The 21,772-nt window shown below is 44.6% G+C and overlaps 1 protein-coding gene across 3 annotated transcripts in view; it reads left to right on the top strand.

Moving 5' to 3' along the window:
* SPOCD1 (SPOC domain containing 1) overlaps positions 1-20,714 on the top strand; it is a 36,314-nt gene extending 15,600 nt beyond the window's left edge. For all 3 annotated transcript variants that reach the window (XM_034754336.1, XM_034754335.1, XM_034754337.1), the window contains 12 exons: positions 266-388; positions 1,441-1,546; positions 4,887-5,025; positions 7,012-7,171; positions 7,820-7,936; positions 9,203-9,328; positions 10,359-10,476; positions 11,124-11,268; positions 12,500-12,653; positions 15,746-15,835; positions 16,826-17,012; positions 18,978-20,714. In XM_034754336.1, coding sequence (XP_034610227.1) covers positions 266-388; positions 1,441-1,546; positions 4,887-5,025; positions 7,012-7,171; positions 7,820-7,936; positions 9,203-9,328; positions 10,359-10,476; positions 11,124-11,268; positions 12,500-12,653; positions 15,746-15,835; positions 16,826-17,012; positions 18,978-19,681 — 2,169 coding nt within the window. In that variant the 3' untranslated portion in view covers positions 19,682-20,714. The remainder of the gene's footprint in view (positions 1-265; positions 389-1,440; positions 1,547-4,886; positions 5,026-7,011; positions 7,172-7,819; positions 7,937-9,202; positions 9,329-10,358; positions 10,477-11,123; positions 11,269-12,499; positions 12,654-15,745; positions 15,836-16,825; positions 17,013-18,977) is intronic.
* Positions 20,715-21,772: the final 1,058 nt, after the last annotated feature.

Here is a 21,772-nt window from a genome sequence, read left to right as displayed (position 1 = left end):
TGCTGCGCTCAGTGCTGTGACAGCAATGTGCCTAGGTTCTGAAGGGAGAGAAGCCTTGTATTGTTTAGCAGTTGCTCCTCTAACCTAAAGAATAGTGATCACAATTCAGTGAAGTAATGATGGAGTAGGAAAATTGGATAGATCCTTGTGGTTGCAACAGGGGCATGGAGGACTAGGAGATGGAGAATGTTTCTGTTACTTCAATTTAAAGCTCACACTCTGTTTTGGAAATGTCTTTGTCACTGGCAATGTTTTCCTCGTTCAGAAAATGTCTAGGCCGGTCCTGGGAGTCTCCAGCAGCAAGGCTTGTAAGCCATGTAAGATGCGGAGAGTGGAGGAATTGGAAGATTTATCAGAAGACATATATGATGATTTTCAGGTTACTCAGGTATTTCATCTCTCCATGTGCCATCCTGACATAACCCAGTGGAAAAGAAAATGCGGAGCGGCAAGAAGGGTGGGATTACTGTGATTTTCAAGAGGGAAATTTAAAGGGATAGAGGACTGGTAATGGGCTATAGGCCTTTATCGCAAGATCATTAGTCTGAGGCTACATCTACACTACAGGGGGGTGTCGATTTAAGATATGCAAATTCAGCTACGTCATAGCGTAGCTGAATTCGACGTATCGCAGCCGACTTACCCCGCTGTAGGGACGGCAGCAAAATCGACCTCTGCGGCTTCCCGTCGACGGCGCTTACTCCCACCTCCGCTGGTGGAGTAAGAGCGTCGATTCGGGGATCGATTGTCGCGTCCCGACGGGACGTGATAAATCGATCCCCGAGAGGTCAATTTCTACCCGCCGATTCAGGCGGGTAGTGTAGACCCAGCCTGAATCTGCCCAAGGTCCCTAGTAAACCAAAACTGATACCATCTCTTGGATGTTCAGTGGCCTGTGTGAAATGAGGTGGTGATTTTTGTCCAGTTTCTGGTGGACTGTGGAATTTCCCCTAATTGCAGCCTCAGGAGCAGGTGGAGGAGAGAGGAGATGATTTTACATTGAATCTTGGGTCTTGCTGCCAGGGAACCCAATTGAATTGCTACACATGCAATCGCAGGTCTGCTTGAACTGGTCTTGATAGTGGACAGGTGTCTATAAAATGAGGATATTATTCCACTGTTCAGATATTTGAGAGGTATTAATGGGAAGTAGAAATTATTTTCAGTAGCAGAGAAGCAGTAAAACAAGCAGTAATAGCCTGAATCTAAACACAAACTCTCAAGATATTATAAGTAAATGTCTGAGCAGTGTAAGACTTGAAAGCAGTGACTAATTCCATTCCCAAAGCGATCTGCAGCTGGGTATTTGGTATATGGTGTCATTAAATTTTGTGCTAGCAAGGTTGGTTGTCTGCATGAGTTCTTCCATATTCCATTCTCTTTTCATCCCATTTTTCCTCTCTCTTCCTTTAATCTTTATTATGATTGATGCAACACCAGGAAATTGAAGACAGCGATTACCACCCAACACTATATAAAAAAGAAATGAAGCAGCTCCTGAAACCATATGCAGCACATGTGCTTTGGCAAAAGCCTTTGAACTCACGTAAGTTGTTAAACACTGAAACCAAGGACAGGTGGCCTAGAAACTGAGTCCTATTATTCTCACTATTGTTAGCTGTGTATGTTCATGTTCCTCTTTGTATTGTGTGCGGTGCCGGATCACCCTAAGCTTTCTGAAGTGGAAATGTGCCTAGAGGAGTTTCTTTCATATGACAGTTCCCTCTTCACAAGGACAGCTGATACAGAAAGGGTCTAGCTGTGGGTCTTGCCTCTCTTATGGAGGCAAGATAATACAGATGGTGAAGCATTAGCTTTTCCCAGGGGTTGAATTGGGCCAGTTTATGGCAGCTTGACTAGCCATTACTTTTTCTTGGAAGCTGACCTTCACAAAATTCAAGTAATTAAGAAAGTAATTAAGTCTCTAGCCCTTATGGTTGAAAAATAAACCTTTAGAATGTGAACTGAATGTAAATCAATTCAGTGGTATTGTTCTGAGTGTGCAGACATCATGAAACAATAGGTGTGAGAGATGAGAACTGCCCCATGTCTTCTCAAGGAGGTATTGAACCTGAAGCATAATAATGATATTCTAAATGTCAAGATTCTTAACTAGTTCACATTGATCAGCATATCCAAGAAATAAGAGAGCGGATCAAATTATTAAGATCTGCGCAATCTACATATGGACATTAGACTGGGACAGAACTCAGGTTATGGATGGAGTTTGGAAGAGTGCCACACTTTATTTGGTTCCAGTTCAGCCCTTGTCTTTTCCCTCCTGGGGATTTAAATTCTGGTGCAGGCCAAGTGAAAATGAATTTGGTGGGCATTTGTCCACAGCCCTTAGCTTCTAAACAGTTCGGCATGATACAGTCTATGCTAAAAAGATGCCTAGTACTCGAACAGCAGATCTTATTACAGGTCATGGCTGAGGTGCATTAACCAAAGTTACATAGAGAAACTTGCATAGCCCACGCGCACCCAGTGACTGGCTTTGCTGGTACAGTGACTACCAGACTGAGACTTGTGTCTAGAGCTGTTATGTAACTCCTGCAACTAACACACTGGTGTGTTGTTCAAGCAGCCTTCTGCCCCTTCAGTCCTGCTACCCCTTTAAATTAAGGGGAATCTGCTAGCAGTGTTCCTGGGGAAGGAACTTCAAGAGGAATTAACATCCCCCTCCTGAAGGGCAGGACCTTTATAGTGTGAACTGATCACTCTACTTCTAGCAGTATGCTAATGCTGAGGAAGGTCATCAAATGTTATGAAACTGTTCAAGTGGCATTATGCACGAAAAGTGACTGTCAGGTCACTGAGGGCTTTTCTTCTCAGTCTCTTGGTTCCAAAGCAAATTTGCTCAGTTTACAAGTTAAGAGGTGATTTTTCTAATGGATGGAATCTCAGCTTAGATTCTGAAAATCAAGCTGGGTTCCTTCTGCCTCTCAGTTTCTCTCCAATATTGAAGATTCTGCAATCGAAATTGATCCTGTTGATGATACACGAGGTGGCCGAGAACCCAGCTTGCTCTCTGGCTGTACGGGCTGTTCAGAGGAAATGTGAATAAAACTGGGTTTGGGGTCCAATTGTGCAGCCCTTACTCACAATGAGTAGTACTCAGGCCAGGAGTCCCACTGAGCTCAGTGTGACTACTGGGTTATAAGGACTATGCAAAGTGAGTGGGATTTGCAGAACCAGGCACTTTGTGAATAAAGGCAGACACTGGCTGTCTTATCAGCATGCAGTACAAAAACAAAGTTGTTTCCTTTATTGGATCATCCGTAGGAAAGCAGTTACCACAGGGCAATGTGGTGTCCCTGTAATGTCCCACCTTTGTTGGTAGCATTTCTGCCATTAGCAGGAAAGACCTTACTTTTACACTGACTGATGTGTAGGGGATTTTGGTTTTATTTATAACTATGGCCCAGGTAGCAGATGAGCAGCAGCGTTGTCCTAGCACACACAGCCTTGGCTCGCTATAAATAGATTAGACCTTAATCCTAAAAAGATAAAGCAGTGCTGCTACTTGGACAGATTAAATAATGTCGTGGAGAATTTCCAGTGTATACAAAGGACGGAACGAAGCTGGGAAGCCGTAACTTAATTCCAGTGGCCGAAGCTTTGCAGTAATCTGTCAATTCAGTTGTCACGCAAATAGGGTAAAGTCTTCACTCCAGACACATGGCCTTCACCCCTTGCATTTTGATTTGTTAGTGTAATTATGTCACACAAAGTATTGTGGCAGTGCAGAATATTTCTAACAGTGCAGTTACCTTATTACAAGATATATTTGATGCTCGGGTTAATAAGTTACAAGAATCTGCTCCTGGTTGTAGTGATTCGTATGATAGGTGGATGCGCTTTTCTTAAAGGGCTGGAGGAATATAAAAGGGTCTGTATTCAGCTGTAAATCCATTCTGTGTTTTGGCACAACCCTCTTTGAACTAAATGGGTGTAATGTGGGAATTCCTTTTTGTGTGGAATTTTAGTTTAGCATCATTATAATTTAGGAATATAAATATTTTCTGCCTCTCGCCAAGCCCTTGTCTCCTTTGAGTGAAAGTCTTAGTTTAAACAGTAAACCAAATTAATCACTTCACCTCTGGTACCTGTGCCTTTACTTGCCAGATATGCCCAGAGAATACCTTTAGGGCAATGGTTCTCAACCTATTTATCATTGTTGGCCACATCCAATATTACCTGTATGGCCCTGCGGATGTCACATGGGCCGCAGCTGTGTGCTGATTGGACTGCAAGTGGCCAATGGGCTGCAGGTTGAGAACCATTGCTCCAGAGTAACCCCATTCTGTTTTTATTTTAATATCTCATCAGTAGGCTTTGGAAGCCAAGATGCAGGAGTGGAGATGGGCTATGGAAGCCAAGATGCAAGAAATGAAGCAGTTAAAACAATAACCTAGTATAAATAGCAATTAGAATAATAATAAATAAGTAATATGGTTTAGTTATACAAGTGATGATGCTAAATCTTTTTATGTTTATGGCAGATGCGTATACTAAATAGCCGTCATACTCAATGCCAAAATATCTTCCTTCATTAGATTATGTGCTGCTAGCTAGAAGGCAGTATTGTTTGCATTGGCATTATTTAACTATTTGAAATTCAGAGCCACTGCATTCATGGAAGTGGTTTCAGACAAAAACTTGGAATTCTCCCATTGTGTTCAATTGATACAATTAAAAAAAAAAAGAATTTAACTTTTTATTGGCTGCTGAAATTCAAAAAATTGCTTCACAAATCTGTCAAAACAAAAGCTTTACCTCCTGCTCCCCACCCAAAGGGGGTTCAGCATTGATCTTGATGGATTCCCCCTGCTAGTACTGCAGGGAGAGTGTCTGAGATTTTAGGGCTTCTCTTTTGTTTTAAGATTACAGTCATGAAAAGAAGAGGAGGGGTAGGAGACCAACCTCTAAAGAAGCTTCAGCTTCTGTTCATGGTTTGCAGCTGTCTGAAGAACAAAGTCGAATTAAGGTCATTGACTCATTGCGTGGGATGCTACAGAAACGGTAAAGTGGCTGATACATGATAGGTGGCTGGGAAAAGGCTGGGGACATCTTTTATGAAAGTCACATGGAATTATTGAGTAAAGTCTTGTATTTGATGCTGTTTCTCATAAATGCTAGGGCAATGGAAACTTCCTTTAGATTTGATTATTGTTATGCAGTAGCAGAACATCACTTAAAACATGCAGCTCTGAGATGTAATAGTCTTGTTTCCCGTAGGGAATGGATCCATTTTAAGAGGAGGGCCGCAGTTTTCTCAACTTAAACTCCTATGGAGCCCTGTATCACAGACACCATTCTTCTCTGTGGAAGATTGTGTGGAACGCCCTTCAGAGTCCATCTTTGCAATTCCTTAATCAATCAGAAGGGCGGCTGTTGAGTGATGTGAAAATCCTCCTGTCACCTATGGTGAATGTGCTACTTCTGTAGCACAATCAGCCCTTGCTGATTTTAGGAGCAAGGGAGCTGCTTTTTAAAAATGTGGCCCTTTAAGAGGTTTCAACTTTTATTGTTTACCTAGAACATTCCATGTCATGTATGATATTGATAGTCATTTGCATACCAGAATTATTTTATTGCAATAGATTGCTCCATTTGTTATCTCACTCTTTGCTACTGTTCATGTTTAATTCATTTGGCAGGCTTAGCCCTTTTATCAGGTAATCATGTAAGACAGTTTTGCTAGTACACAGAAAATTGGATCAGGGTGGTGAGGTTAATTCAGTACATTTCAACAACTGGAGAGCCAGCTTCAAATCCTTATTAGGTCAGAAGTGGAAATGAAATTGGTGGGTTTCATCCTAGGGCCTGATTCTCCACTGTCTTCTGTAGTCACTTGCACTCACTTTGCCTATATGTAAAGACCTATATAAGGTGAAGGCAGTGGAGACTCAGGCCTTGTTTCTCCACTTTACAAAACTATCACATGATTCTCAGCCTTTGTTAAGCGGTCTGGTCCAAAGCTCATTGAAGTCAATGGAAAGTCTCCCATTGAGTTTAGCAGGCTTTGTCTGAGGCCCAAGAATTCTAGGTCTGGAATAGCAGGCAGTACTGCTGGTATTAAGGCAGGGGCACACTGGCAGAGTGACAGGTATATGGTGACAGGTTTCAGAGGGGTAGCCGTGTTAGTCTGTATCAGGAAAAACAACGAGGAGTCCTTGTGGCACCTTAGAGACTAACAAATGTATTTGGGCATAAGCTTTCATGGGCTAGAACTCACTTCATTAGATGCATGCAGTGAAAAATACAGCAGCAGGTATAAATACATGAAAGGATGGGGGTTGCTTTACCAAGTGTGAGGTCGGTCTAACAAGATAAATCAATTAACATCTAGCCCACGAAAGCTTATGCCCAAATAAATTTGTTGGTCTCTAAGGTGCCCCAAGGACTCCTCGTTGTTTTGACAGGTATATGCCAGCCAGAGGAGAATAGCAGGGATGCTGCACGGGAGAGTTGCGTAGCTGTGTAGGGGAAGCTTGACTTTTTACCGGCCTGTTCTTTGGTTAGAATTGGTTAAATGCCGTCATGCTGGAATTCAAGTTATAACAATGTATTTGAAGAAGTGAGAAGCTCAGATAAGTGTACAGAAGTTAGGAGGGGCCCCAAGTTTAAATGCAATTTACTGTATGGGGACATGGAAACATTCCCTTAGGATGTGGGCTGGAGCACATCTCTGTGCCCCGGGGCCCCCCACCCTTCTGGCAACCCCTCTGAAGGTGACGTGAGCATAAACAAGACATGCTGCAGGCTTTCTAACATAGCAGCACAGTTGGAACAAGCTATTTCACAATACAAGGGTTTCACTTTGAGATCCTGGGAAGGTTAAGTTTCTAAAAGACCCTGGTTTCTGACTGCTTCTGTTTGGTGGAGGATTCTCAGGCTCATTATTTGGGATTTTAATTGAAAAGAGCTTGTACATTTATAAATTGGCTCCCGTGTAGCAGGCAGCTCTGACACATCCATCTGTGGTTCTTGCTTGCTATGTTCCAGGTTGGAGGAGTCTCCTGATCTGGATGTCCATGAAGATACGATATTGAGATTAGCAAACGATGTGGAGAAGGAAATATTCAACCTCTTTCTTTGTGTTGACCAACGATACAAAAACAAGTACCGCAGTCTCCTCTTTAATCTGAAAGCTCCAAAAAATAAGGTAAGAGACTGAAAAAATTTACCTAACTTTCTCCATTACCTTGGTAAGAGGGCATATCTTTAAACTTGTGGCTATATAGCGCACCAGCCTAGAAAGAGACTGTCCAACATTACAGTCTCATTCTGTTCACTGATGGAGGAAGACTATGCAATTGCACATCCTGGCATCCCCTTCTTTGGCCAGATGTGATCATTTGGGATCTTATCCAGGGTTATAAGACATTACTTAATCTTTCATTCCTGGTGGCACTTGCCATGCCTACCATCCATCAGCTGTCATCCTTTGTAAGAGTGTAGAGACGTTTGGTCAGTGCCAAACACCTGAGTATCTTTATCTTCTTTGTAGCACATAACATCAGGCCTGCATTGGTACACATATCTGGCCTGTGAACCTGATGGATGGATGGAGAAGTCCAAATTCCTATATAAATGTTGTTGCAAAACCTAGGCTCTCCAGGCATGGCCCAAGCAATCCAGTCCAGACCTGCTGAGAGTTAACATTAATTGCCTGAGTACTGTGATAAAGTCTTTGAAATATACATTTAATGGGAGAAGGAAAGAGAGAGATCTTTGGAAGCAGACTGGCTGTGCATGTCCCTTGTGGTCATCGTTCTTCCAAGGGCTGCTTATCCTTCTTTTGTTCTTTCAGCTCCTCTTCCACCAGGTGGTTCTTGGAGAGGTTTCCCCCCAGTGTCTTGTTCAAATGAATTCACTGGAGCTGGCACCAAAGGAGTTGGCAGAGTGGAGAGCTAAGGAGAGCAAACATGTAAGTCATCCCAGTGCAGCTCAGAGAGGGATAAATACAGTGTCATCCCCCTTTCCCAAATGCCTCTTTTGGATGCTTTTGCTGGACGTTGTTCCTGTGTTGAAGATACAGAGGTGATCTAAACCGAAGTAATTACAGTATGAAAATGGCCCCCTTTATTGTTTAAGGGGTCTGAATATGATTTAGATTTTTAAAAAATAGGGGGAAGGATTGGCTAACAAGCTTGGTGCTTTAATTGCACCTTTGCTTTTCCTCTTCCTGATTGGTTTATATTTTGGAGTCTTCCAAAACTTTTATAAAACAAAACTTTGAAAAGGTTGCAACACTCTTTCCTTACCAATACAACAGGAAAGAGAGGTAACTGGCTTCCTTGCCTCCCTCTTTCTATGAGACTGTGGGGCTTATGTTTACAAAGCAATGATTTCCCCCTCTTAATAGAGGAGGCATACGTAACAGTGTCACATTTTTGCATTTCCTGATGCAGATTAGATGGATGAATGTATTGAGAATGGGGTGGCCCAGAGGATAGGCAATGGGAACCAGAGCTTTTTGCCTCTATGTCACTATTCAAATGCAGCTCAGGCTGGTATTGACTGAAAGTTGTTAAATCAGACAGCTGCTTGGTGGCCTGCAAGAGATGAATCTGATGGTCTCTGTCCTGTTCCTAATGGGTAGGGGACCACATCACAAAAACTAGCTAGCATCATTACTGATACTAAATAGCAGCCTTGTTGACCAGTCTCTGCATGGAAGCCAAGAACTGAACTGTCCATGGATGTTGAATTTCCTGCTCAGCCTTGGGATGGTCTCCAAGTCAGGTTTGATGCACGTTATTGGGGGAGGCATGCTGCTGTATTTATCTTGTGGATAGCTAGAATTCCTTGCTGTTGTTTCACTAAGAGAAGGACTTTCTTTACCTTTAAAACCCCTTCTCTTTAAATCCACAGTTTGCATTCATATATATATATACATGGAGATATACCTATCTCATAGAGCTGGAAGGGACCCTGAAAGGTCATCAAGTCCAGCCCCCTGCCTTCACTCGCAGGACCAAGTACTGATTTTGCCCCAGATCCCTAAGTGACCTCCCTCAAGATTGAACTCACAACCCTGGGTTTAGCAGGCCATTGCTCAAACCACTGAGCTATCCCTCCCCCATTTGGCTTTTGCCTATGTTGATTCCTTACGACATTTGTTTTCTTGAGTGAGTCCTTGTCCAAGAGATGTCTGCTTGGGTCTTTGTGTACTACAGTGTGATTCTTCCAGGTGCTGGAGGTGATAGAGAAACAGCAGCGAGAACCACCAAGGTCTTGTCCCACAAAACTGACCCACAAAGGAGAAATAGAGATACACAGGGAGGTGGATGAGGACTTTACTTTGGAAGACCTATATGTGAGTAGGTGTCCATGTTTGACCAAGCAGACTCAACAAGGGTCTTTTATGTGAAGGAATGAGGAAAGATTCAAGGGAAATATGTAGGTGCTTAAAACCAGCTGGTGTCTGAATCTTAGGGGAGCTGCGTTTCTGAGCAGTGGGTTGATGGGAGTGGTGGGCCAGCTGGTGTAGTGGATTAATGCAAAGGCTTCCATCTCTGCAGTGTTCAGTTCAAATCTTGATAAAGTCACAATGAAAACAAGTTTGATGATTTTGTTCTAGGCCATAGTGGACATTTGCCTGCTGAAAATGTACTGCACTCTCTGGGGAGGGGTCAAGAGAAGCTCTGGAGTAGAATACAGGGGGCCTTCAGGTCATTGCTGAGATAAGGAAATTTGAATCTTGCTTTTCTGCACTATGATGGGTTCTGGTCTAGTATTATTATTATTATTTGTATTATTGTAGTACCTAGGAGCCCTAGTCATGAACCAGGCCCCCATTGTGCTAGGCGCTGTACAAACATAGAATAAAAAGAAGGGTCCCTGATACGAGTCCTTCATTAGTATAAGAATTAAGTATAAGGGTAAGTATTCATCCCAAAGTTTGGCTTTTCTAGAGGGCTTCAATAGATCTGTGAGCCATATTAGATCAGAGGCTCTTTTTTACAAGTGTGTTGTGCTGTTCTGGTTTATTATAAAGGGGATGGATGTTGTGTGTTGACACTGTGTCTCCGTCACTTCAGCAAGAGGTTATGGTTAACTGATAGTTTACTACTAACAGAAGGGGGAGCCACTCCCAATTGCTGTTTGATGGCCATAGGCCTCTTTGAAAGATGGGAATCTGGAAAACAGGATTTCTCTGGGGGAGAGTGGGAACTCCCCCATGTCTTTCTTCTAGAGAGCGTGGGTGACACCAGCAGGTGAATGAGGAGGGTGTGAATAGATACTCAGCCACTACTTCCTATAAGGCTGTTAGGGGAGCATAGGCTGGCTCCGTGTGAATGAAGGTCAACATGTGTATGCTAGTGACTGTCGTACATTCCATTTAGGGATCAGCACTATGTATGGACAAGAAACCTATTTCCCAGCCCGCTGCAGAGGCCAAAAGAGACACCACCGACCAGCACAGGAGTCACTTACTGGACCTAGACTGCCTTATCTGTACAGGTAAGTAAGCTGGGAGAAGGGGTTTGGTTGGTTAGCATTCGAAATATGAGTTCAAATTCTGTCCTGCGTAACCTTTCTCCATGTCACAAATTCGTCACACAACTGGATAGAATTGTTCAAGAGGCCCAGGACTGAATTAGCAAGGGATGTTTCTTGTTGAGGAATGAGGTGTATCGGTAGTTTGTACATTACCAGCCTCAGATGATGCCTGGTTCAAGCTAATGTTATTAGTCTGTCACTTTCATGATCCCTAAATTGAACTGTAAAAATGTTGATCTACGCAGGCAAAGAAAGTGGGGAGAGCTTGAGAGAAATCAGCAGGACTCACGCTTGGGCTGGAGACCAAGGAAAGAGCTTTATTCCTCACTGCTAGTCCCAGCTCTTTTCAAGCCAGATCTGGGCAGTGTGGATGAGTTTATGGTGTGTAAACAACGAGGGCAGTATAGCTAGGACCTTACACTTGCTGGCAGCCTGGGCAAATGTTATTTTTGGCCATAACACAGTAGAAATTGTCAATTCTGAGATTATTTCTGTGTTTATATTTCAAACATTCTCATTGAAATGGAAATCCACCTTGTAATAGAGCAGTGTTCTTTCTCTTGTGATCAGAACGTACAGAAACATCTTTATTTTTTCTGACTTCACAGGAAGGATGGCTCCTGATGGTGAGAGACGTTTTAACCCACCGCAGAGCAAACCAACCTCAAAGAAGAAGGCAGAAGACAGCTCTAGAAGATTACATTCAACCAGTGTCTATTCAGACAAAGAGAGAAAACATTTGGAGAAAGACAGGTCTTTGTGGGGATGTATTTTATCTTACTGTTGTGCTTTTTGTTTTAACATCTGGCCTGTATATTCTCCACTGACCATACACGGATTTTAAAAAGGGCTGAGAACTTCTGTAATTCTGCAATCTAAGAGCAGTCGAAACCAAAACTCCTTGGCATAAACTGGCGAGTTGCATTACAGGAGTGGGATGATTTGGTGGACAGATCCCCACCTCAGTCAAGAAGAGGGTAAAGAGCTCCTCTGGGCATAATCAGAGCCAACTAGACGACTTGTCAAGCCAATGGATGGGTGGTTTCGTAAAAGGTTGGATCCCAGCTCAGTTTGGGAGTTCATTTTGAAGGAATAGGGCTGGAGCTCAGAATTCAGCCAGGGTTACTGACTGGGAACAGTGTTTGAGAGCCTTGGGTGCCCAGGCCCTCTCAGAAGGGAGACAGACTGGTTCTTCTCTCTTTTCCTCTTCTCCTCCCCTCTCCCTTTTGTTTTCTGAAGGCCCTGGACTCTGTCTTTTGTGGGCTGTGGAAGTTTACTGCCTTTTTTGTTTGGACTACCTTAAATCCCCCCCACAAGCTCCCAATAATGGGGCAGATGCCCTGAGCAGCACAGCTCGGGGGCTGTGCTCCAGACCTCAGGACAAACCCACAGCAAAACTGTAGTCCAGGAAAGGAGCTCTGAGACAAGACTGGTGCCCAGCCTCACCCCAGGGAGGTGCCAGAGAGATATAACATGCTACAGGTGGGGTTTATCTTACTTTGAAGCCCCTGGTATTGATCTGTGCCAGAAGCAGGATGTTGGACTAGATCGACCAGTTGACTGATCTAGTACAGCAAATGTTATGCCCCTACATGACCGTTTTGCATCATATGATGATGGAAAGGGGTGGGGGAGAGAGAGGTCTTGAAAATGGAATTCATATCCCGAAGTCCTGCCCTTTGGGTTTCCATTTGTGGCCCCTTCTAAAAGGAGATGGGCTGGAGCAGGAACCATTGTCAATCCCTTATACAGGGAGGAGAGATGCATGTTCTGTATCCCCAACTTGCATGTTACAAGGTACAACAGAGGTAACAAATCAGACCGGGTGGCAACCTCCTTTCCCCTCCTTTAAAGGGCAAAATGTGCAGGAAAAGAAGTGGAGTTACTCAGGAAATAAAAGAATAGCACAATTAAAGCATATGGAATATCAGGATCTACAGGAATGATTCCACTATATAATACGCACAAACTTACTCTGTTTTAGGCCTGCCTCAACTGGCGTCCTCAAGAAGAGTCCAAGGCTACAGAAGCAAGTCAAAGACACAGTGCTGTGGGAAGGATTCATTCAGATGTTCAGCATTAAACAGTTTGCGGCAAAAGCGTTTCCTGTTTCAGGCTACGGCACTTGCCTCATTCAAGTATGACCCTTATTTTCTTTTACATAACAGGAGGGATTGTCTATGTCAACAAGACTGATTATTTAGTAAAACACCACACATTTCATGTGGCATTCCACAGACAAGGCATCAAAGCTCAGATTCTTACATCAAGTTATATCACGTGTTTTCACACTATCGACCAGTGGTTCTCAAACATTTGAACTGGTGAACCCTTTCAAATAGCAAGCCTCTGAGTGCGACCCCCCCTTATAAATTAAAAACACTTATTAATATATTTAACACCATTATAAATGCTGGGGTCGAAGCAGGGTTTGGGGGTGGAGGCTGACAGCTCATGACCTCCCCATGTAATAACCTCGCGACCCCCTGAGGGATCCCGACCCCCAGTTTGAGAACCCCTGCTATAGACCCGAGTCCTGTGGCCCTTAGGCAGTTATTACTCATTTGTTCCTCATGCAAACTCTCACTGAAGCCAAAAGGAATTTGCCTAAGTAAGAACTGATTAGTAAGGACCTCAGCATTTGGCCTGTGGTTGGGACAATAGGAAAGGGGAAACATTTCTGGGATGTCATAGGATTAGCTAGGTGCCTGGAGGATTTGCAGTGATTTGAGGGTTTTTATGCTCAACTCCAGTTGAACTCCCATGGATATGAGACTGTGGACTTTGAACTGAGTTTTCACATGTACAAGCAGGAACTGCTGTAGAATGGCAGAATCATAGGAATTAAAAGTGGAGAAGACCAGTTATAGCATCTAGTCCATTGCGCAGGGCACCAGTGCAGGACTGTTCCTTATATTTTCTGAGATTAAAAGGAATCTCAGAAAGCACAATTTGGGTTAAAAGGATTCACTTTCCGTTATTTGTTTCTGATCTAAACCATGCAAAGTGTGCCCAGATACTGGGGTGGTGGCCTTTATAAATGTGAAAAAGATTTCTACTAACAAATAATGATCTCAGTAGGGGATTGCCTGAGTAGCTCTTGAGTAAATCTGCAGAATATCAAATAATAAATAATAATTCTTCTTCGAGTGCTTGCTCCTGTCGATTCCATTCTAGGTGTGTGCGCGCCCCAGTGCACAGTTGTCGGAGACTTTTGCCTTAGCAGTATCCGTAGGGTCAGCTGTGGCGCCCCCCTGAGTGCTGCGCTCATGCATCGGTATATCAGGCGCCGCCGTCCCTACACCCTCTCAGTTCCTTCTTACCACCCGTGGTGGTCAGTTGGAGGGCCTCTCTCCCTTGCTTCGCAAGTGGTCAGCAGCAGAACCTTCTCATTTCGCCATGAGTGGTCTCTCCACCCCAGAGTGGTGGACATGATCTTCCAGAAGTGGGGATCTCTCCAGGTGGACCTGTTCGCAACTCGCCAGAACAGGAAGTACCACCAGTTCTACTTGTTCTGGGGGCTCGAGAGGGACTCCCTGTTGGACGCCTTTCTGCTTCCATGGACAGGGGCTCTGATGTACGCTTTCCCGCTGGTGCCGTTGCTCCACAGGGTCCTCAATAATATCAGGCAGGACAGGGCCACGGTCATACTCATCGTCCTGGCTTGGCCTTGCCAGCATTGGTTCAGCGTGCTCCTGGATGTGTTGGCCCCAATGCCGCTACCCCACTGGCACAGAATCACAGCAGGCCCTTGCACCTGAACCTGGCAGCGCATCACCTGACAGCTTGGTTGCTCCACGTCTGAGTTCTGAGGAGCAGGAGTGCTCGGCCCGAGTCCAGCAGGTCCTGCTGGGAAGCAGGAAATCCTTCACTAGGGCCACCTATCTGGCCAAATGGAAACATTTTACTTGCGGAGCTTCGGCCCAAGGGGTTAGGCCTGTGCAGGCCTCGCTGCAGCTGATCCTGGACTATCTCTTGCATCTTAAACTTCAGGGGTTGTCCCTTTCATCTATTAAGGTCCACTTGGCCGCTATATCAGCCTTTCACCCTCCGTTCCAGGGCCGGTCGGTCTTCGTGCATGGCATGACAGGCCAGTTCCTGAAGGGTCTGGAACGACTCTACCCTCAAGCCTGGGACCCTGTCCCTCCATGGGACTTTAACCTGGTGCTCACACGGCTCATGCAAGCTTCCTTCGAGCCCTTACATCCTGCTCTCTTCTTCTCTCCTGGAAGGTATCATTCCTGGTGGCAATAACTTCTGCATGGAGGGATTCCGAGATTAGGGTGCTCACCTTGCAACTGCCATATACCGCATTCTTCAAGGACAAGGTCCAGCTGCGGCCACACCTCGCTTTCCTGTTCCAGGTGGTTTCCCAGTTTCATGTGAGCCAGGACATATTCTTGGCAGTCTTCTATCCAAAACCTCATAAGTCTGAGGAGGAACATAGGTAGCACTCCCTGGATGTTAGGAGAGCGCTAGCCTTCTACATCGAGAGGACCAAGCCATTTCGCAAGTCGACGCAGTTGTTTGTTGTGGTGGCAGATGGGATGAAGGGTCGTCTGGTGTCCGCCAAGAGAATTTCTTCTTGGATCAAATCTTGCATCCGTTTCTGCTATGACCAGGCGAAGGTGCCAGCGATTGTCACCGCTCACTCAACTAGAGCGTAAGCCTTGTCAGCGGCCTTTCTGGCCAAGTGCCAATTCAGGATATCTGCAAGACCACTACCTGGTCATCCATTCATGTGTTGATGTCTCACTATGCGCTTACCCAACAAGCTCGAGATGATGCTGGCTTCGGCAGAGCAGTGCTGCAAGTGAACTCCGAGCCTACCTTCAGGGATACTGCTTGTGAGTCACCTAGAATGGAATTGGCATGAGCAAGCACCCAAAGAAGAAAAAATGGTTACCCACTTTTTCATAACTGTTGTTCTTCGAGATGTGTTGCTCATGTCTATTCCGTTACCCACTCTCCTACCGCTCTGTCGGAGTTGCCAGCAAGAAGGAACTGAGAGGGCGCAGGGCCGGTGGCGCCTGATATACCGACGCATGAGCATGGCACTCAGACGGCGCCACAGCCGATCCTATGGGTACCACTAAGGCAAAAGTCTCTGACGACTGTGCACATGGGCGTGCACACACCTAGAATGGAAGGGACATGAGCAACACATCTCAAAGAACAACAGTTATGAAAAGGTGATTAACCTATATTTTTGTCCTTCTGGTTTGTACAGGCGTTACCGGAGCTGATTCAGTCGAGGGGCTGTATTCTCCCAGAGGACGTCTGGGATTATTTAGAGAGCATATGGCCAGCTGAAGCCAAGGTATCCTTTCAAAAGGTTCTTGTTTTCAAGTGCTGAGGATGATTTGTCATGTACTAAGATGACTTTTAAGCATATCCTAGTTCCTTCAGCCTGTGGTCTAAGATGTCAGAAGAACTGAGTTATATAATAATAACCCTTAAATATTTCATCACAGGAGAACTCAGCTGCTGGACACCAGAAGCAGCCTGCATTCATGCAGCGAAAATGGCTGTCACCTTTACATGTTTGAAAGCAGGCCTGCAAAGGGTTGCACTTTCCCACATAGTTACAATACCAGCAGGGACAATTTTAATGATTGCATAGAATGATATTTTGGATCAACTGAAACAAAAGACATTCTGTCCTTTTAAATGACAAGTAAAAGTTAATAGAATTTAGGCCCTAGTCCTGAGAGGCTCAGTAGACTGGCAACAACCACTGGGTTCAAGGATTGTGGCTGTGCATAAATGTGTGACATGGATGGAAGACTACTAAAGGCTTATTCCAAAGTCCATTGAAGTGATTGGAAGACTTTCCACTGACTTCATTGAGCTTTGGATCAGGCCCAATGGGGTGAGCTGACCTGACACAGTTCAGGGACGTATCATCTGCAGATAAAAATGGTCTTTACCGTATTGTAGGCAAGATCTCAGTCTGTGCTGGTCTCTCTCTCTCTCTCCTGAATTTGTTCATATTTTTGTCATCTCCACACAGAATGTAGAGTCCGCCAGATTGTTTTGCGCACCAAAGTGTGGTTTGTAGGTTGTGTGTGAGGTGAACGCTCTTCACCTTGCCAAAATGCAGTGAGTGAAGCACATAAAGAAAGTGAACGCCCTCCTCCCCCCGCAAATGGGATTATGCTTGAGCCCTTCCGACATGCAAACAAGTTTCTAGATGCCTTGCGTTTTTCAGTCTTTTTTTGTAGTACTTCTTTACTGCTAGATGAACAGTGTTAGCTGCACTGTGTTTTCAGACAATCCACACAGTCTCCTTCTCCCTGTGCTTGTTTAGGAGATTAGCATGATACGATTCTGCCCTGCCATGACCAAAGACTTCAGCACTTACAACATGCTGTACTCGTATTTGAACAACAAACAGAGATACGGCATTGTGGACAGCAACCAGATGGAAATGTTCATGGTACCGCTGCCAGCCTTCCAGCCAGTACCTGCCAAATTCCATCCACTTGGTGGCCCAGGTATGGATTTGAAACAAGCTGGCTTCCCTTTCTGGTGTGTACCCCAGAGAGGCTCAGTGAAATAACTTGCTGCCTTCAGATTGAGGTTCACAGGTTCCAGTGTTATAAATAATTCAGTATAATATAATCCACAGCTGTACAGGGTGTCAGAAAGCAAGGGGCTCTATTTATTTCTCAGTGAAAGGCAGATTGGAAAAGCAGGGTTGGGCACTCGCATATCCTTTGCTATAGAAAAAGGCACTTAAAATACGGGTAGTTGCATCTTGTGATGCCTGGACAGCTATAACCCTATGTTACCACAGATGAAACGACAGAGAGCCAGTGGATCTGATTCTCCTTGTGCCAGTGTCAATCGGGAGTAACTCCTTTGAGGTAAATGGATTGACAGCAGTATAAAATGAGAGTAAATGAAAGGCAAATCGAGCCCAGTAATCCCACATTGTCCTAATTCCTATGACATTTTCTTTCCCTGCCCAGCTTCGTGTCACATGACCTGAGGTAACTGCCACATATGACTAACGAAATGCCTGGTGCTTGCCTGCAGCACATCAGGATGTAAACTCATGTAACCCCTTGTCACATAACAGTGTGTTCCCACACAGCGACTCATCATGTGAAATGCCATTTGTCAGAGCTGCAGCTAATCCCTGTCCTACCTCTGTCACATGATGTAACATCACGTTATCTCCATATCAGGTACTTGCACTCAGTGCACACTTGAATCTAGGTTGGAAACTGATGACATTTCCCAGTAATCATTGGCAGAATCACCTCTGAGATGCAGCACAATCCACCGGTGATTGACCTGGCATCTGTCTCACCTCCCAGACAAGGGGGAACTCAGTCATCACGGAGAAGCAGATAGTTTTAATTATAAATTGTGTTACCTTGGTGTTCCTAATCTGGGACAGTCCAGAGCTTTGTCATCAAGCTAGGATAAGACCAAGAGATTATAACGTCTCCTGGACCATTTGAAATGGGCTGTACTTTTTTCAGCCATTGCACAAGGCAGGAGAATCAGATACCAGCTACAAACCATGATGGTTGAAAATTGCAGGTCATCCTTAGTAAAATTGCCTTGGTCTTTAGCTGTGGTCAGCCACCCGTGTCAGAATGGTCGGACTGACATATTTGCAAACAGAACCCACTGATTTCAAGTGAGTTTATGTGATTAGTGTCAGTGTTTCGTTTGAGAAAGAAATACATAATTTGAGAGCAATATATATTTTAAACTCTTTTAATTCTACTTTTGACCTAGATGGGCAAAAAAATAAAGGCAATTTTTTCTACAGCGGTCTCTGAAGTTGTGCCTGCAATTTTGTGCACAACAGTGTTTCCACATGCATGTTATTGTGTGCGTGCAAAAACTTGGATTTGCATTCCTCAACTGCAGATTGTGAACTACCTGATTTGCACATGTAACTGAAGCACCGCATGCACAAATCCACTCTTTTGCAGGCCTGCGATTTTGGTGTGAAAAATGTATGTGTAAAAACAGGCCTGCCCAAAATTGCAGGCACAATTTCAGAGGCCAAGTTGACATCCCTTTTAAAATTTGGCTCTAACCATTGAATGCAATTGCTGAACTGTGGATGAAGAATAAAAATTAAATCTCAGTGTAATGCAGAAAATGTGCATGAGGTTAAAAAAATTACGAGAAAACCTATGCTCCTTATTTGTTTTTTTTACTTAGTACTTACTCAGGCAAAGCTTCCATAAGAACATAAGAATGGCCATACTGGATCAGACCAATGGTCCATCTAGCCCTGTATCCTGTCTTCCGACAGTGGCCAATGACTATCGGAGGAAGAAATTTAGGATTTGTCTCAGTGAGAGTTTTGTCTCACTAAGTATTCAGTATAGAGTGAGACAGTACCTAAGGATTTGGCCCAAAGTTAGGAAGATTCCAGCATAAATTGTGGAAAAATCTTCCTTTAACACCATCTTTTTTGTTTGTTTTAATAGGTCTTGATGCAAATCACTCTTGCTTGATGCTGGGACTGATTCTCCCAAAGAAAGTCTCAGGCGACCCCTCTACAAGTAGCACGGGGCCCAGCCTCTTAAGGGAAACAAAAAGGAAGACAGTGACTTTTAAAAATAACCTTGTGACCAGATGCTTTTCTCCTCCTTTGGACAGTTCTGGGAGCACCAAACTGGCTGAACCATTTCAACAGGTGAATCACGGACCATTGTCTTCATGCTCCTTATGCTCACATGAATGTGGTGGCAATGTTGCCCTCGATGCCAACGTGTTGGGTATTCAGCAGTTATCAAGTATATTGTATCCTGGAGTTGCATCTTCTGGTGGAGTTTCTCAGGTGCCAGCTGTGCCCCATCTTGTTTCCAATGAACCTTCTGCTACATCTGACCTCCAAAATCATACTGCAACTGGAGACTCCAATCCAACCATTCCTGTGGAGGAAGCATTGTCTCTGATCCAGCATCTGGAGGCACTGGTGCAGTTGAATTCACAGATTCAGAACCAGACTCTTTTCCCACTTCCTTCATTAGACCTTTCCGCAATCCTACAGGCAACCGCACCCGGGGAATCTCAGATAGTTGGAGGATCCACATTTCCACCCGTCCAGCAGGAAAGTGGTGTGTATCTCCAGTCTCAGTTGACCCTTCCTCCCTTTTGTGGACCAGTATATCCCCCTTCTGGTTGTTAATTACTCCATGCCCTCTAGGGAGCTCCACCGAGAATCATTTGTACAATTGTGTACTCCTGACATGAAAGAAGCATAATCATAAAGAGTTTGCAACTCATCTTAAAAACATCAACCTCTGGAATTTAAAAGGGCCTCCCACAAACTTTTGAGAGTTGTGGAAAGGGTTGAAACATGCCTGTACGGAAAGAAGGCTTACAGAATTATTTCACGTACACTGGGAACAGATGGAATAATGAGCAGCACTCTAAATACATCAGCAGCCAGATATCGATCAGAATGGAAGAAGTAGGGCAAGTGTTATGATTACTCCATGTAAGCTGTTTTCTGGTCACTCTGCTCTCTGTGGCCATTGAAAAGGAATTTTTGACCATTTCCCTGTGCACTGGGAGGGAGGAGGGGCGACAAGGAAGTACCGTGCACTTAAGAAAAGTGTGTGTGTGTGTGTGTGTGAGGGGGCAGAACTGAGGCTTACTGAGAAATAATGTGCTACTGAAAGAAGTTTTTTTTTTTTTTTTTTTATAATTCCACCCAGTCCTGGTGGTGTTTGGAGCTTTTCCGTGTACTGAAGGTTTTTAGATGACTGTTTTACATTTATACGAAGCATAAGTAGTTTCTCCCACTGGTAGAAAGGGACCTGCTGTTGAGGTGTTACTGGCATTACCTTCACCAGCAATTGCAAAAAATGTTTTGGCTATTTACAATACTTACGGTATTTTAAAAAAAGGTTGATGCAGGATGTAAGAATCCAGAAGATGGGTGCTGGTTGTTAGAGGCACCGACGATGTAGGCGCTGTTATTTTACACTATACCATGAACAATGTTTTAAAATATTGTATTTTTATTTTGACCAGTAACCACCACTGCACAGGAGCACTGGAGACTTGAGTTCAAATATAGGCTGGATTCACATGTGACTTGCAATCTGAATCGTAGCAACCATGATTGTTCTAGTTTGATGTTATGGAACTTGCACTGTTTAAAAATGTTCAGAGTAAGAAAAATAAAGATTCTTTAGCAGTTATTTTTTAAAAGAGCTGCAGAGCATTGTCATTGAGAGGTTCTGGGCAAATGCGGAGCAGAGCTGGTTCCAACTAGGTTTGAAAACAGTTGTCAGGATGGATTTCTGACAGATGGCCGTTTCCCAGCACAGTTTGTAGATAGCATTGTTTTAGCATGGTTTTATTGTCCCATATAGACAAAGATTTTTGTTTAGACAACTGTGCTCACAGAAACAGATCAAGCCCAGGGTTAGACAGAAGAATAAAGAGCTTTGCATCTCAGTCCAGGGTCAGAAAGCAGTACTCTGCAGCTATCCTCATGCCTGACATTGGTTTTTTTCAGTGTTGTTGTAGGCATATTGGTCCCAGTATATTAGAGAGACAAGGTGAGTGAAAGCTTGTCACTTTCGCCCACAGAAGTTGGTCCAGTAAAATATATTACCTCACCCACCTCATCTCTCCCATACCCGACACACTCTTGCTGTTTGACTTGGAACATGGGCGGCAGGTGTTATAGGCCAGGCGAGGCTAAGTCTCCCCTAACCCAGGCCGTGGCTCTGCCCCGAGGCCCCACCCTCACTCCCCCTCTCCCCTGAAGCCGGCAGGGGCTCAGCTCCAGCCAAGGGCTTAGGCTGACCGGTGGACCCGGTGTTGGGCTGGCAGACAGGGGCTGGGCTGGCCAGGGGTGGCCAGCGCGGCTGGAGCCTGGCAGCTCAGGGCAGCTGGACCAGGGCTCCTCCGGCCGTGGAGGGGAGGGGCTCGGGGCTCCAGCCACGGGGCAACTGGGGGTCTGGCCATGGTCTGGGGGGACAGGACTAGCCTCTCTGAAGGGAGGGTTCACCCCGTCCATGACTTGGAGGATTTTCCCCCCTGATATTTAGCCTCAGTTTATTCTCCTTTTTCTTCCCAGTCATCCTCCTCCATTCCATATTAACTAACCTCTTGCCCTGTGGTGTTCAGATTCTCAAACACTTGTAGGCTGTTATCACCTCTCCCCTTAGTCATTGTGCAGCTAAGCTACTCAGTTCTTTTTTTAGTCTTTCCTAAACCCCTCTGATAATGTCTCCAGGCCTTTGTCACTGCTGCTCCCTCT

This window comes from Trachemys scripta, chromosome 20, assembly GCF_013100865.1.
Source record: "Trachemys scripta elegans isolate TJP31775 chromosome 20, CAS_Tse_1.0, whole genome shotgun sequence".
Taxonomy (NCBI): domain Eukaryota; kingdom Metazoa; phylum Chordata; order Testudines; family Emydidae; genus Trachemys; species Trachemys scripta.
The sequence above is the reverse complement of the archived record's forward strand: the minus strand, read 5'-3'. Positions and strand labels throughout refer to the sequence as shown.